The sequence below is a fragment of the Tupaia chinensis genome, unplaced genomic scaffold, assembly GCF_000334495.1.
Source record: "Tupaia chinensis unplaced genomic scaffold, TupChi_1.0 Scaffold000628_1, whole genome shotgun sequence".
Classification (NCBI taxonomy): domain Eukaryota; kingdom Metazoa; phylum Chordata; class Mammalia; order Scandentia; family Tupaiidae; genus Tupaia; species Tupaia belangeri.
The window spans coordinates 2,405,175-2,420,634 of NW_006160148.1; the positions used below are offsets into that span (position 1 = coordinate 2,405,175).

A 15,460-nucleotide genomic window follows, 5' to 3' on the forward strand; every position below is an offset into this window, starting at 1 on the left:
AAATTTTTTAGGGCAACCTATTCTTTTTTTTTTTTTTTTTAATAGTTTTTTTTTAAAGAATTATTCTATTTATCTTTATTTATTTAAATTTGACCAGAGAGGGACAGAGTAAGAAAGAGATGGAAAGTGAGAAAGCAAGCCGCCAGGTCCAGGACTCAAACTGCAGTCGACCACATGTAGTCCAGCACCTACAACCACAATGCCACCTGCCAGCCCCGTAAGGTCAGTCATTCTTGAAAAAGGAAACAGTTCTCCTTGAGTGTGCATAAGTTCAGAATTTTTCATTACACTTTCTCCTTTTTTTTTAAGAATTATTTTATTTTATTTACTATTATAGTTATTTTTTTCATTTACTATAGAGCACACGTACTCACCAGACAGAGAGAGAGAAAGAAAGTGAGATAGCAAGCTGCCAGGTCCAAGACTTGAACCATGATCGGCCATGTGAGAGTTCATTGCCTTAACCACTACGCTACCTGCTGGCCCCGCACTTGCCTTTTAAAAGTCTGTTTCTTGGCTGCCTCCATGGCCTAGTGGTTAAAGGAGCTGGATCTCACATAGTTGACCACATAGTTCAAATCCTAGCCCTGTGGCTTGAAAAACATGCTGCATATATATGCATGCACACCTCAAATTCTGATAGGATGGAGAAATGGAGGAGAAGCATTATGGTGTGACCATGTCCCATAGCAAATTGTTTTCTCCCTTTTCTTCTCTGTTTCTCTCTAGTGGGGGCTTTCTGGCCAAAAACAAAAACAGTTTATTTTAAAACAAAAACCTTTAGACTAGGAACAGCAAAGAAAACAAACATGCTGATCTGTGTAATGAGAAATTTGGAAATTTCAGGACCAGCACTAGATTGATGGTGGTTAAGGCAGTTTGAGACCTGGACCTGGCAGCTTGTTTTCTCACTTTCTCTCCTCTCTCTCTAGTCAAATTAAAAATAAATAAGTAAATAAATAAAATCTGGGTTTTTTTGGAGAGGCTTTTGCTCTAAAGCACATGCACTCACCAGAAAGACAGACAGAGACTGAGAGACAGAAAGCAAGAAATCACCCCCCAGGATGGATGGCCATGCTGCAACCCCTTCTCCTCCATTCTCTTCTCAGGATATTGGGCACGCATGCACATGCGCCTGGTGTGAGTTTAAGCCACCAGGTCTAGTACTCGAACCATGATCAACCACATGGTAGTCCAGCGAAATAGCCATTATACCAACTGCTGGTCCCAAAATAATTTTTTTTTTTAAATAAAAAACTTTTTTTTCAAAGAAATTTTTGCTATAGGGTGTGTGCACTTGCCAAAGAGACAAAGAAAGAGAGACAAAAGCAAGAAATCACCCCCCAGGGGGGATGACCACCCCATAATCCCTCCCCCGCCATTTTCTTCTTGGGATTTTGGGCATGCACACACAGGTGCCCAGCGTGAGTTTTAAGTTGCTGGGTCTGGGACTCAAACCACGGTCAACTATGTGGGAGTCCAGTGATGTAACCATTACACCATTTGCTGGTCACCCCAAAAGAAACATCTAATTTCATTGTGTGGTGAACAAATATCAATTCTGAAAACAATTTACTTTCTTTTTTAAAAGAATGATTTATTTTATTTTTTATTACTATTTTTTAATTTGACTAGAGAGAGACAGAAAGGGAAAGTGAGAAAGTAAGCTGCCAGGTCTGGGATGGATCCAAACCTTGGATGGCCATGTGGGAGTCTAGCACTTCAACCAACATGCCACTTGCTCTTCCCATGAAACTTAATTTATATTGGAGTTTAGTACTCTATTCCCTGAAGTTTTTTCTCTTAAGGCAGTAAATATAAACCACAGCTATTTAGCCTCCATTTATTGTTTACTTTTCTGAAGGTGCTTATTATGTAAGTTACATTGGCAGAAATATTAGAAACATTCTTACCACATTCCCTCCTGGTGAATTTTGCATTGAGTTTTAGACTATGATGCGTAATCTCCCTTGGAATAGAAAAACAAAGACGGTTAAGCATATGAGTTAGTGCTGAATCCAGAACCAACAATAATTATAGTTAACTAGGCATTAACTAATCTTTCAAGATTTTTAAATTACTACCAGACTTGATTCAGTGATTTTTATATCTAAAGCATGGTTTAGCTCTTAGTAAATCTCTTTCATGTTTTAAAGCCTGGTAGACTTGTGTTTGACTTATGATACTTTTTGCTAGCTGAATGGGCTTGGATAAATAACCCAACTTTTCTCAGCATGCGTTTCTTTGTATGTAAAATGTAGTAATGTCTACCTTTCACGGGAGTTGTCAAAATTAGAGATGATGCTGGGAACCAGCAGTTAGCGTAATGGCTATGTCACTGGACTCCCACGTAGTCGACCGCGGTTCGTGTCCCGGACCCAGTGGCTTAAAACTCACGCCGGGCACGTGTGCGTGCGTGCCCAAGATCCCGAGAGGAGAATGGAGGAGAAGGGATTGCGGCGTGACCATCCCCCCTGGGGGGGTGATTTCTCGCTTTCTGTCTCTATGTCTCTCTCTGTCTGTCTGGCGAGCGCACGCGCCCTACAGTGAAAATCTCTCCAAAAAAAAAAAAATTAGAGATGATGCTGAAACTGTATTTGACACATAGGAAGTATTTAATAATAGGTGTCTCTATTAATAAGTAGTCTTTTTTTAATAATTATTTATTTAACTTTATTTATTTATTTTAATTTGACCAGAGAGGGACAGAGAGAGAGAAAAAGTGAGAAAACAGGCCACCAGGTCCGGGACTCGAACCACGGTTGGCCATGTGGAAGTCTAGCGCCCTTAACTACCTGCCACCTGCTGGCCCCAGTAGTCTTTTTCTATAAAGTTATTTAGTTGATCAAGCATTCATTCATACCTTTAATAAGTGCCTTCTCTAAATTTACATCTAGTAAAGACAACCAATATTTATGTCTAGTAAAGACAACCAAATCTATAGCATGACCACAGAGTTTACATGGTTTTCTTCATTTTCTAAACAGATTTTACTTTTTCTCCATTTTCCATCTTTTTCTTGGTTCTCAGTTGGACTAATTAAATTAATTTCTGATAGCTAAAAATCTCACCTAGCAGAAAATTTAACACATTGAACAGAGAACACAATCTTGTGCATAGAGAATTGGTGGCCAGTCTGTGTCCTTGAGAAGTACAGGGTGATATAGGAGCATATAACAGGAACCCCACCATAATCCTGGGGTTCAAAAGTTATGAACTCTTTAAAACTTTTAGGGTGAAGGACCAGCAGATTATGTAATGGTTACGTTACTGGACTCCCACGAAGTCAGCTGCGGTTTTTTTGTTTACTTATTTATTTATTTATTTATTTATTTATTTATTTTGGGAGAGGTTTTTGCTATAGGGCATGTGCGCTCGCCAGAAAGACAGAGAGAGACAGAGAGATAGAAAGCAAGAAATCACCCCCCAGGGGGGTATGGCCACACCGCAATCCCTTCTCCTGCATTCTCCTCTTGGGACCCTGGGCACACACGCACACGTGCCCTGCGTGAGTTTAAGCCACCAGGTCCGGGACCCGAACCATGGGAGTCCAGCGACATAGCCATTGCGCCAACTGCTGGTCCCCAGCTGCGGTTTAAAACCCAGACCTGGTGACTTAAAACTCATACCGGGCACATGTGGATGCATGCCCAAAGTCCCAAGAGGAGAATGGAGGAGAAGGGATTGCAGTGTGGCCATCCCCCATGAGGGATGATTTCTTGCTTTCTGTCTATCTGCCACCACACACGCCCTATAGTAAAAATCTCTAAAACAAAACAAAACAATAAAAAACTTTTAGGGTGAAGAGTTAGCTAGATAAGTGACTGAAAATACCTCGTAGGCACAAAGAACTGTACACACAAAGATTTTGAAGCAAACAGCATGCAGCGTTTTAAGAACAGAAAGAAGGTATTAAGAATTGAAAGAAGACTATATTATACAAGAAGTGTTTTGTTATTATTTTTTAATTTGCTAGAAGGCATGTGCACTTGTCAGAGAGAGAGAGAAAAAAAAATGTGATAAAGCACTCCCTGGGGGGATAATCACGCTGCAATCCCTTTTCCATCTCTCCCTCTTTTCAAGATTTTGGGCATGCACATATATGTGAACACACAGGGCCCCAGACTCAAACTAGAGGCCCGCTACAGTCAGCCGTGTGTTCCAGCTTCCTTAACCACACTGTTCAAATGGCTGCCCTGAGAGTTGTTTCAGGTGGTTCTAGAAGGTTACCAAGGGTTCAGACCACACAAGGTTCCAGAGCTCATGTTAAAGAGCTTGGACTGTATCCTAAGAGAACAGAGAAACTATTAAAGGACAAGGCAGGAGAACAATGGCTGACATCCTATACACATGAAATAAGCAGATTGGGGGGCCATCAGGTGGTGTGGTGGTTAAGGGTGCTGAACTTCCACATGGGCAACTGCAGTTTGAGTCCCAGACCTGGTGGCTTGCTTTCTCATTCCCCTCCCCCTCACTCTGTCCCTCTCTAATCAAATTTAAAAGTAAAAAAAGTTAAATAATTCTTTAAAAGAAAGAAAGAAAGAAGCAGATTGGACACAGTATTTCTGTAACTCTCAACCAGAGGCCCACAAACTATTGCCATGACCAGCTTTTTTATGGTATGGATGCTAAAATAGTTTTTACACTTTTTTAAAGACTTGTTTTAAAAATAAAAGAAAGGGTGGCCCAGAGGCCTGTGCCAAGATGCTGTTCCACTGGCTGGGACCACATCGGGAGGTGCCACTCAGTTCCTGGTCCAACCTAAAAGCCAGGCACAGTGGTATACACCCATAATCCCAGTGATACAGGAGTATCGTGACCTTAAGACTAGCCTAGACAACATAGCAAGACCCTGTCTAAAAAATAACCAGGCCAGCTGGCCCTGTGGCCTACTGGTTAAGGGAACCAGACCCCACATGGCCAACTTCATGTCAAATCCCAGCCCTGACAGCTTGAAAAGCATGCTGGACATGTGTGGGTACATGCCCCAGATCCTGACAGAATGGAGAAATGGAGGAGAGGGATTGGGGCATGACCACACTCCACTGGGGGCGGGGTTGCATTCTCTCCCTCTCTTTCTCTCTGTGTCCCTGGGGTGAGTTTGGGTGCCCTCTGACAGTTTAAAAAAAAAAAAAAATGAGGCATGGTGCCATGTGCCTATAGTCCCAACTATGAGACTGAGGCAGAAAAATAAGAAATGGTAAGACTTGCGACCAGCAGATGGCTTAATGGTTATGTCACTGGACTCCCACGTAATTGACCACACAGTTCAAGTCCTGGACCCTGTGGCTTAAAACTCATGCCAGAGGGACCAGCAGTTAGCGTAATGGCTTTGTCACTAGACTCCCATGTAGTCAACCGTGGTTCGAGTCCCAGACCCGGTGGCTTAAACTCACGCTGGGCACATGTGCATGCATGCCCAAGATCCCGAGAGGAGAATGGAGGAGAAGGGATTGTGGCATGGCCATCCCCCAAGCGTGGTGATTTCTTGCTTTCTGTCTCTGTCTTCCTGGCAAGCGCATACACCCTATAGCAAAATACCTCTCAGAAAAACCCCAAAATACAAAAACAAAACAAAACAAAAATAACCTCATGCCGGGCATTCGTGCATGAGTGCCCAAAATCCCAAGAGGAGACTGGAGAAGGGATTGCGGCAGTGTGGCTGTTCTCCCTGGGGGGTGATTTCTCGGTTTCTGTCTCTCTCTCCGGCAAGCGCATGCACACTATAGCAAAAACCTCTCTAAAAAAAGAAGACGGAAAGAAACAAATGGTAAGACCTGTCTTTAAAAAAAAAAAAAGAAAAAGAGAAAGAAAGGAAAGGAAGAAGAATATGGAACAAGACTTTACATGGTCTTCAAGCATAAAGTATCTACTGACTGGGCGTACTCTGAACCATTCTTTGAATGCTGAGACTGTGCATCACCCAAAACTATTTAGGAAATTTGGGACTGGCAGGTGTTGTGGTGACTAAGGGCACTGGAATCCCACATGGTTGAGCGCGGTTCAAGTCCTAGACCTGGTGCCTTTCTCTCTCTCTCTGTCCCTCTCTGGTCAAATAAAATAAAATAAATACATAAATAAAGTTAAAATAATTCTTAAAAAATTAAAACTATCTAGGAAATTTGCTTTTGAGAGTAACAGAAGAGAAGCATGTTTAATAAGAGTGCACAAGGTAAATTAATTGTGTGATGTGTACCTTTGTAGTCTTTTATTTTCCTTTTGTCAAACCATGCAAGAGAGAAAACACATACCAAAGAGACATTTGCAGACATTGATTATTGCTGCCTGCCATGGAGGGAGACAGCACGGAGGAGGGTTCTTTGCTTCTGCCCGCCAAAATGATAAGAGGAAGTACCATCGATTTAAATGTAAACTTAGCAATTCACTCACTCATTGCAGACCTGCTCAACCCATAGTTCTGAAAAGGACACCATACAACACATAATTTTAAAGCACTATACCCCAATATTTTAGTCTTTTCATGAAGCTATGAACTAGCTGGGTAGAGTTCAGCTCCATTGACACGTGGGAAATGTAGGATCAATTGGACATTTTTCAGAATAAAGCCATTTAAAAATGGCTTGGAGATTTGGTGTGTATTCATTAAGGACAAAGTGACAGTTTTCATTTTAGAATAAAGTGCACATATGAAATTACTGACCAGATAAAATATTCATGGAGTTTCCACTTAAAACTGGAGACTGCCTTCACCTTTGAATCAGCCCTTCTTTCTCTGTAACTGAATTATATAACCTGCACAAGTGATTGTAATTTTTTTTTTTATAGCTTGTAGAGACTTCGTTAAAAGGAGAAATTGCCTTTGATCCCAGAAGCGCCTATTATTTGTGGTTTGTGATGGATTTTTGTGACGGAGGAGATATGAATGAGTACCTCTTGTCCAGGAAACCTAATCGTAAAACTAACACCAGCTTCATGCTTCAGCTGAGCAGTGCCCTGGCTTTCTTGCATAAAAACCAGATCATCCACCGAGATCTTAAGCCTGATAACATCCTCATTTCTCAAAGCAGACTGGATACTAGTGACTTGGAACCCACACTGAAAGTGGCCGATTTTGGTCTAAGTAAAGTTTGTTCAGCCTCTGGGCAGAACCCAGAAGAACCTGTCAGTGTAAACAAGTGTTTCCTTTCCACAGCATGTGGAACAGATTTCTACATGGCTCCTGAAGTGTGGGAAGGACATTACACAGCAAAAGCTGACATCTTTGCTCTGGGGATTATCATCTGGGCAATGCTGGAAAGGATCACATTCATAGACACAGAGACAAAGAAGGAACTCTTGGGGAGTTATGTAAAACAAGGAACTGAGATTGTGCCTGTTGGGGAGGCACTTCTGGAAAATCCCAAAATGGAACTTCTCATTCCTGTGAAGAAAAAATCTATGAATGGGCGAATGAAACAGCTGATTAAAGAAATGCTAGCTGCAAACCCTCAGGATCGTCCAGATGCTTTTGAACTAGAACTGAGATTAGTACAAATTGCATTTAAAGATAGCAGCTGGGAAACGTGACATATTATTTGCAAATATCTTGGATGTTATGCTGCTTCTGTTTTAACAGTGATGCAACATTATGTGGCTGAAAAAGAATATAAAAAGCTAAACTCCACCTTCTAAGGGTTTAGATTTATTGTGGGGTGGTTTTTTTTCCTCATTTTTCTTAAACCCAAGCTGGCCATTTTATCAGTACGTTTTAAATGTGTATTACCAATGTGGGTGTAAATTTTTTTTAAATGATCATTGGTAGAAGTTTGGCAGGAAAATTCTCTAAGAGTCAAGAAGAGAAGAGAGTCCAGTTTTCTGGAAATATGTCTCTAAGTATTTTAGACATTCCTTGTCAGTATTAGGAATTTTCATGGAAGAAGAGGTTTGCATGCTGGTAATGCAGCCTTTCGAGCTTTGTAAAGGAAACATATATGTATATATTTATGTATATGTAAGTATGTGAATGTGTGCATTTTGCATTCCATATGAAGAAAATGCCACTTCTGTTTAAATTATTTGATGTAGGTTTGGGTTTTTGAGATTTGCTGGTGAAATCAGTAATGAAAAATAAATGAACCTTCCCTCATCTTACTACTCTGTCCCTCCCCCTAATGAAATCATGCTAAGTTTTTCTTTTCTTTCTTTCTTTCTTTTTTTTTTTTTTTTGTAGTATTATACAGCTCTTTTATATTTTTGGAGGGTCTAAAATGATAAATTAAACATAAATTAAGTGATCCAAAGCTGCTGACGTATGTTTGAGCTCTCCAGTGCCCTGTAGCTGCAGGAATTGATTTAGTCATGCAATCGTATGGTAGCAGGTTGGCAAGGACATTGATGATTCGGTCATGTCTTCTTTAGGTAACCGAGCATTTATTTAACCAATTAAACCACTGCACTGGGACATGTCTACACTTGAGCATCTACAATCTGATTTAAATATGAGCACAGGAGTCTTGTTTCTGAAATATATGAACTATAATACTTGATGTATTCATTTTTAGTTTTAAATTTTTGTCTAAGCATCACCATAAAGTTGAAGAAACCAAATGAGTTCTACCCTCACATTGCCTGCCCTGATATGGTCTCTTGTTGAATCACTGGTGGTCATTTCATTTTGGCACTGTTGCTATTTTCTCTTGTCTAATTTGAGACAGTAATGCTAGTGATAATGGTCATCTTAGGTGTTGGTCACCTTTTTCAAAGGGAGGAGAAACCTATACAACTTGGCAAATTGTGGCATCAACTACATTTCAAGTAGAAAAGTTACCGGTGTATATGATCACTCCATATAGTCTGTGTCAAAAACCAACAAACCATTATTCCATTTAAAGTTGGTTTGATTTAACTCTGTATGGTTGCCTTCAGTATGTTTTCCTGTAAATGCAGATAGTTAAACTCTAAGGATAGAAGCAATCTTAAAACAGAACATTAAACCTTTCAGGTTAGATAGACTTGACATTTTGTCTAGGTTATCTTTGCAAAGCACTATGGTCAAAAGTCAAAATAGTATTAGAATACTAAATTATTGATAGTTTGCATAGTCTTCTCAGCTGTTTTGAACTTCCACAGCTTTTGGAATATGTTATCATAATTTTTCCCCATTTAAAACGTTTTCAGAGGACAGTAGAAGCAAAGACACATTAAAAAAAATGAAATACATAAAATTGTTGGACCATATGTTTCGTGATCTGGAAGTTTAAAATTTGGACCAAAAGATTTTATTGAAATTAAGCCTCTTAAAATGAAAAAAAAAAAAAATCATACTTTTAAAACCAGTTTCAAGGTAAGAATCCTTTTGGAAATCAGAGGTAGAACTAGAACCATATGGTAATTGACCTCTGGATTACCAAATTAGTTTAACACAGATCTGTCCACGGGGATTAGGTTACTGAAAGCAAGAAAAAACATCTTTAAAATGCCTCATAAATACTGTAGCACTTCAGAGATTCACAGGTGCTGGTATACCACTGTTGATTTGTTCTTAAATACTTATGTTCTTGGATCCATGTTTTTTTTAAGCACATGGTTTTTGGTCTTGTCTCATTTGAAGTAGTTAATGATTATCATTTATTTCAGAAGATTTTACCTGTGAAGTTCATCTTTCATTAGGGATAAGGGTGTGAAGTATCAGGAAATTCCTTCTGGATTTTTCTCAAGTCTTTGTATTCCAAAATAGCCTGTGATACCAAGCAAAATGGTAGTAAACTCTTTGTCTTTCTTTGTTCTTTCAGTCGGAGGTATTTATTAAGTACCTACTGTGCGCTCAGCACTAAAGGTTAGTTGGTAAAACAACAATACAAAAGTGGTGTTTAGCCATAGGCCTTTTCTAGCTAGGTGTAAGAAGTAAAAGATATATTAGTGATACTTGGAAATTCCTAGATATTTGCTGGAGGGAAAGTGAAAGCAAAAATTTGTGCACAGTGCCTTGCCCATAATAGGTACTCAGTAATAACTATGATTCCTCATAGAGTCTCTTGTTATGGTTTATAGTGTTTTATGAAATTTGTCTTAATTGAAAAAAAGACCAAATATTTAAAATACGCTTATAGGCAGCTGTGGCCAGTTAAAATATGGGGTTGTACAGTTAGTTCCTAGAATGTTATTTTGCACTAGTCGTCACTTAGAAAGATTGGGGTTCCTGTAGATTTTTGGTGCTAAGGGATACTTTGTCATTATGATGAAGTAAGTGTTAAATGTCAGATAAATAGCACACAGAGTAGTTCTTTCTGCTGGTCTGTTTTTTTCCTTTATTGTTGTTGTTGTTTTTCATTGTAAAATGTTATCAATCAAACTATTGTAGCAGCTACAAAATAATTCACCAGCATGAAATGTTATTTTGCACTAGTCGTCACTTAGAAAGATTGGGGTTCCTGTAGATTTTTGGTGCTAAGGGATACTTTGTCATTATGATGAAGTAAGTGTTAAATGTCAGATAAATAGCACACAGAGTAGTTCTTTCTGCTGGTCTGTTTTTTTCCTTTATTGTTGTTGTTGTTTTTCATTGTAAAATGTTATCAATCAAACTATTGTAGCAGCTACAAAATAATTCACCAGAAATGACAAAATGGTCAAAAAAAAAAAAAAAGTCATCAGCACTTCAGAAATGAAAGCAACTTTTGAAATTTTCTTTTAAAATTGTCAAATATATTTTATGAAGAATTTATAAAGGGGGGAAATTATTGTAATTTATTGTTCATGACAGTTTTTTTTTTAATAAAGTGAGTTTCAACAAAAACAAAAACCTGAAAATTCTACATTGCTGCTTTGATGACTTTGTGGGTAGTGAGCATAAAATAGAAGGTAATAAATTTGAAACAATTTGTTTTTAAGACATTTATTGATTTGTCTGGGGGCTAGCCTGTGGCCTGGTGGGTGGCGTATCTGGATTCTATTTGGTCAACTACAGTTCAAGTCTCCATCTGGGAGGCTTGAAAGACATGCCAAGTGGGGCAGGATGCTGAGGAGTTTGTGCCCTAAGTCCTAAAGGGGGTGCTTTCTCACATTCCCTCCTTTTCTCTCTTTCTCTGGCAAGCACATTTGTCTTCTGGCATTTTTTAAATATAAAAATATAACTATTTTGTCTAAAATAGAAACTATTCCTGAGGAAATGATTAAATTATGGGAATTTAAGCATTTCGAGTTCTTTAAAATTTTAAGGCCTGTTATCTTGCTGTATTTGCTTTATATACAAGAAGAACTTCTGTGGCCTGAGATACTTTTCTGTTTCATTTGCCCTTCTATTTTATTAAGCTAAGCATCCCAAACTCAGAATAATGTATATTGAATGTACTAAAGGGATACAGTTTTCAGTCTATAACTTGAAGGCCAGCACCGTAGTACAGTGGTTAAGCACAATACGTGGGGAGCCAGATTCACATGACCAACCACAGTTGGAATCCCAGGCCTGGTGCCTTGAAAACACATACCAAGCACATGTGTTTTCCTGATGGGATAGGAAACGGGGGGGGGGGGGGATTGCAGCATTACCTTGTCCCGTTGGAGGGTACTTGGTTCTCCCTCTGTCTCTGTCTCTCTCTCCCTCTCTCTCTGATGAATACATGCACCCTCTTGCATTAAAAAAAATGTTTTTAATCTATCATGAGGCCATGGGTTTTTTCCCCCTAGAAAAGGCATCTGGCCTCCTCTCTTTTCTTTCATAGGTTCTCTATATGCCTTGGGACACTTCCACTTAGGGGTCCAGTGGAACACCAGAGGGAATGAGAAACAGAAAGCACTACGTGTGACCTAGTGCAGGAAGGCAGGTATGAGGAACTGGAACTTCTGACTGCCGCCCCCTCCTGGTATAGCCTTTACAGCAAGGAAAAATTTGCTTTCTGTTTAGAGATGAATTTTTAAATTGAATCTTGCGCTATCAGTATTTGTAGTTACTAGCATTTTTGTAATCTTTTGCAGTTTACAAAACACTTTCATATAATCTTCACATACCTTTTCCATGAGTCTTACAAAATAGGGGCTGATTCTTTGATGAAGACATCAACCGTGAAAGCACTAATTCCTGAGGTCAAGATACTGTTTTACCTTAGGACAGGGTTCCAGTGCCTAATCTCAGACTCCAGTATGAGTTTTCTCTAACAACAAAGCTATTATCTTGCTCACTGAAGTACTGTAAGGACTCCTGGTTGTTTTGATCTTTTCTTTAAATTCAAATGGTGCGCCCTTGGTCAACCAATCATAGACATCCTGAAAAGTGCAGTGTAATGACAGACGGTTTGTGGTTAGATAATAACTCCTCCTTGAGAAAACCTACCAGGCGGGCCACACCTTTGAAGGCAAAGTGCGTCTTTTAAAGGCAGCACTTTCCCTTTTGCAATGATTTTTCATTTGTTAGAAGGATATTGTTAAATACACACACACACACAGGGCTGTGGACTTCACTCTCATTTCCTGTTCAGCCTGGTATTTCAAGCTTAGCTTGTTCTGAGCAGAAGTTAGGCAACTCGATATTGCCAAAGGCATTATGGTCGAGCAGGAAAAGCACAGGCTTTGGTGTAGCAGATCTGATAGTGAGCGCTGGATCTGGAAATACCTATGTACGATAATTAATGTGTGACCATGGGCAAGTCGCTTCATTCTGAGCTTGTTTCCATATCTCTAAAACGGTGGTGACAGTATTTACATTTCAGGATTGTTTTAAGGGCCAAAGATAGATAATACACCGATGTGCCTTCAGTGCCTGGCACTAACTTTTCCAGTGGTAACCATTATTGCTACTGTAGTGCTGAGTGAATCTGATGAGGCCGTCTTCAGCTCAGTGGTAGCCTTGGCTCTCCTCTCTGAGACTCCGATGAAGGCACTGCATCTCTCTTCAGAAAGAGGTTTGCGTGTAACTTCAGGGGATTTGTGTCTCTCAAAAGCCCACGCGAACGTCAAGTTGAGGATCTCTGAGTTCTATGCTCCACTGAGTGAGAATCTCTGCTAGAGCTTCTGAGTCAAAAGTGGGCCATACATGGGGACACTTGAAAGGAACCCGTATTATTTGGTTTCTCGATCTTGGTAAGGCAGATGTATTAACTTTGTGAAAATTCACCAAGCTGCACTTCAAATTTCTACACTTTTCCCTAGGTGTGTTACAACAAAAGCGGTTGGTTTGTTTTTTTTTTTTTTTTTACAGAGGGGCGGTTTGTGCACTCATCAGAGAAAGGGATGAGAAAGAGAGGGAGAAAGCACCCTGCAATGGGACGGGGTCACAGTGCATCCCTTCTCCATTCTGTCAGGGTTTTGGGGCACAGACGCACATATGCCCAGTGTGTTTGTCAAGCTGCTGAGGCCAGGATCCAAACTGTGGTCCACTACGTGGGATCCTGCAGTCTTAACCACTCGGCTACAGGGCCAACCTAATTTGTTTGTTTGTTTTCTAATTTGCCAGAGGGCATGTGCACTCTCCAGAGAGAGTGGAGGAAGAAAGTGAGAAATCGCTCCTCATGGGGCAGGTCTCCCCACAGTCCCTTCTCCACCTCTTTCTCCTTTCAGGATTTTGGGCACACATGCACATGTGCCTGGTTTGGTTGTTTTTGTTTTTATGAAATAATTATTTAATTTTATTAATTATTATTATTATTACTTAATTTGCTATAGGGCACATGTGCTCACCAAACACAGTGGGGGAGGTGTGGGGGTGCGTGGGTGTGAGGGAAGTGAGAAAGTAAGTCACCAGGTCTGGGATTTGAAATGTGGTCAGCTATATGAGAGTCCAGTGCCTTAACCACACCATGCCACCTGTGGCTCCAACCTGGTGTATTCAGCAGGTAGCATGGTGGTTAGGGCGCTGGACACTCCCATATGGCTCCATATGGCTAACCACAGTTCAAGTCCCAGACCTGGTGGCTTTTTTTCTCACTTTCTCACTCTCTCTCATTAAATTAAAATAAATAAATGAATAAATAAAATTAAATAACTTTTAAAAATCGGTTCTAGAGCCAGGACTTGGACCACATGTTTGGCTATGTGGAATCCAGCTGCCTTAGCCACCAAGCCATGGGATGGCCCTTATTTATATTGGATAGTCAGAAAAGTCATGATGCATTTTTGCATAGAAAAAGATAGAAAAATACATCATGACTCTTACGACAACCCTATATATATATTTTTTTTTTTCGCTATAGGTTTTCGCTATAGGGCGCGTGCACTCGCCTGACAGACAGAGACAGAGAGACAGAAAGCGAGAAATCACTCCCCAGGAAGGATGGCCATGACGCAATCCCTTCTCCTCCATTCTCCTCTTGGGATCTTGGGCACTCATGCACACGCGCCCGCCGTGAGTTTTAAGCCACCGGGTCCGGGACATGAACCGCAGTTGACTACGTGGGAGTCCAGCGACATAGCCATTATGCTAACTGCTGGTCCCAACCCTATATTTTTAAAACATGCAGTGGGACTGGAGACAGTTGTCAGAGGCTGAAGGAAGGGTCACAGACTTTAAAAGCGGACCCTTTTCCTTTCTGGTACTAGCTATGTGATTTGTATAACCTTTCAAATCCTAGTTTCCCACATATTTAAGTAGAGTTCCTGACGCTGTAAAGATGGTCTGAAAGGAGCTGAGGCATGTGGAAATGCATGGCACACCCCACAGATGTTTCTGTTCTCCATCCCCAAGGAGGACTCGCTCATGGGAAAAGTCTTCGAGCTCCTTTTACTGCGAATTTGCGTGGTTGGTAGAAGCAAGTTTGTTCTTAATGTAGTTTGCATTTGCCATACTTATTAGGGAAGTGTCCTATATTCCTTTGCTGTAATGTTCTGGCTACTGCCTGCCTTTTTCCCCTGCAGCCTTGCCCCAAGTACAACTCTATTTTTTTTTTATTTATTATTATTTTTTATTTTTTATCATCATATCTTCTTCATATTACATTGGATTACATATAACTTTACAGTGTATTACATTGTTTCTTCAAAAGGGAATGCCATGCACGTCAGTCAGTACAGAGACATTAATCTCCCCACTTCAACCTTCCATATCTTTTCTGTTTTCCCCAATCATTATCTTTATTATTCTAATTATTTTTATAAAACAGTCAATTGCTATTTCTCGTTTTGCTTGTAAAAATACTTTGCCCGTCATGAAACACTTCTCAGACCAATCCAGTTGAGAATTCTATACATGTCATCATCAACAGTTAATAAGCCCTATCTGTTTCTCACTAACGTCCTGCCTCTCTATTGTTCACTTGCTATCTTTCTCTATCCTCTTCTCTTCACTTACCCCATTCCACACTGTCCTAGTGTCATTAAGTACCATCACTTCAAGAATGGTAGAGTAGTTCCTGTTCTTCCCTGAGGCAATGCAGGGCTGGTAACCATCATCTTCTCAAGTTGCAAGTTCTCAGACCTTGTTTTCCGCTTCAGCTTGCTGGTCCAAAGGCCACACGCCGGCCCTGGAGAGGCAGCTGAACGCCGGGGCATGAGCCCCGAGCCGCCGGCCCCGGGGGCCGGCAGACCAGCAGCC

General features: G+C 40.3%; 1 protein-coding gene across 2 annotated transcripts in view; it reads left to right on the forward strand.

The window, feature by feature from the left end:
* PDIK1L (PDLIM1 interacting kinase 1 like) overlaps window positions 1–9,478 on the forward strand; it is a 13,201-nt gene extending 3,723 nt beyond the window's left edge. For both annotated transcript variants that reach the window (XM_027776138.1, XM_006159434.3), the window contains exon 3: window positions 6,787–9,478. In XM_027776138.1, the coding sequence (XP_027631939.1) occupies window positions 6,787–7,527 (741 nt within the window). In that variant the 3' untranslated portion in view covers window positions 7,528–9,478. The remainder of the gene's footprint in view (window positions 1–6,786) is intronic.
* The last annotated feature ends 5,982 nt before the right edge of the window (window positions 9,479–15,460 follow it).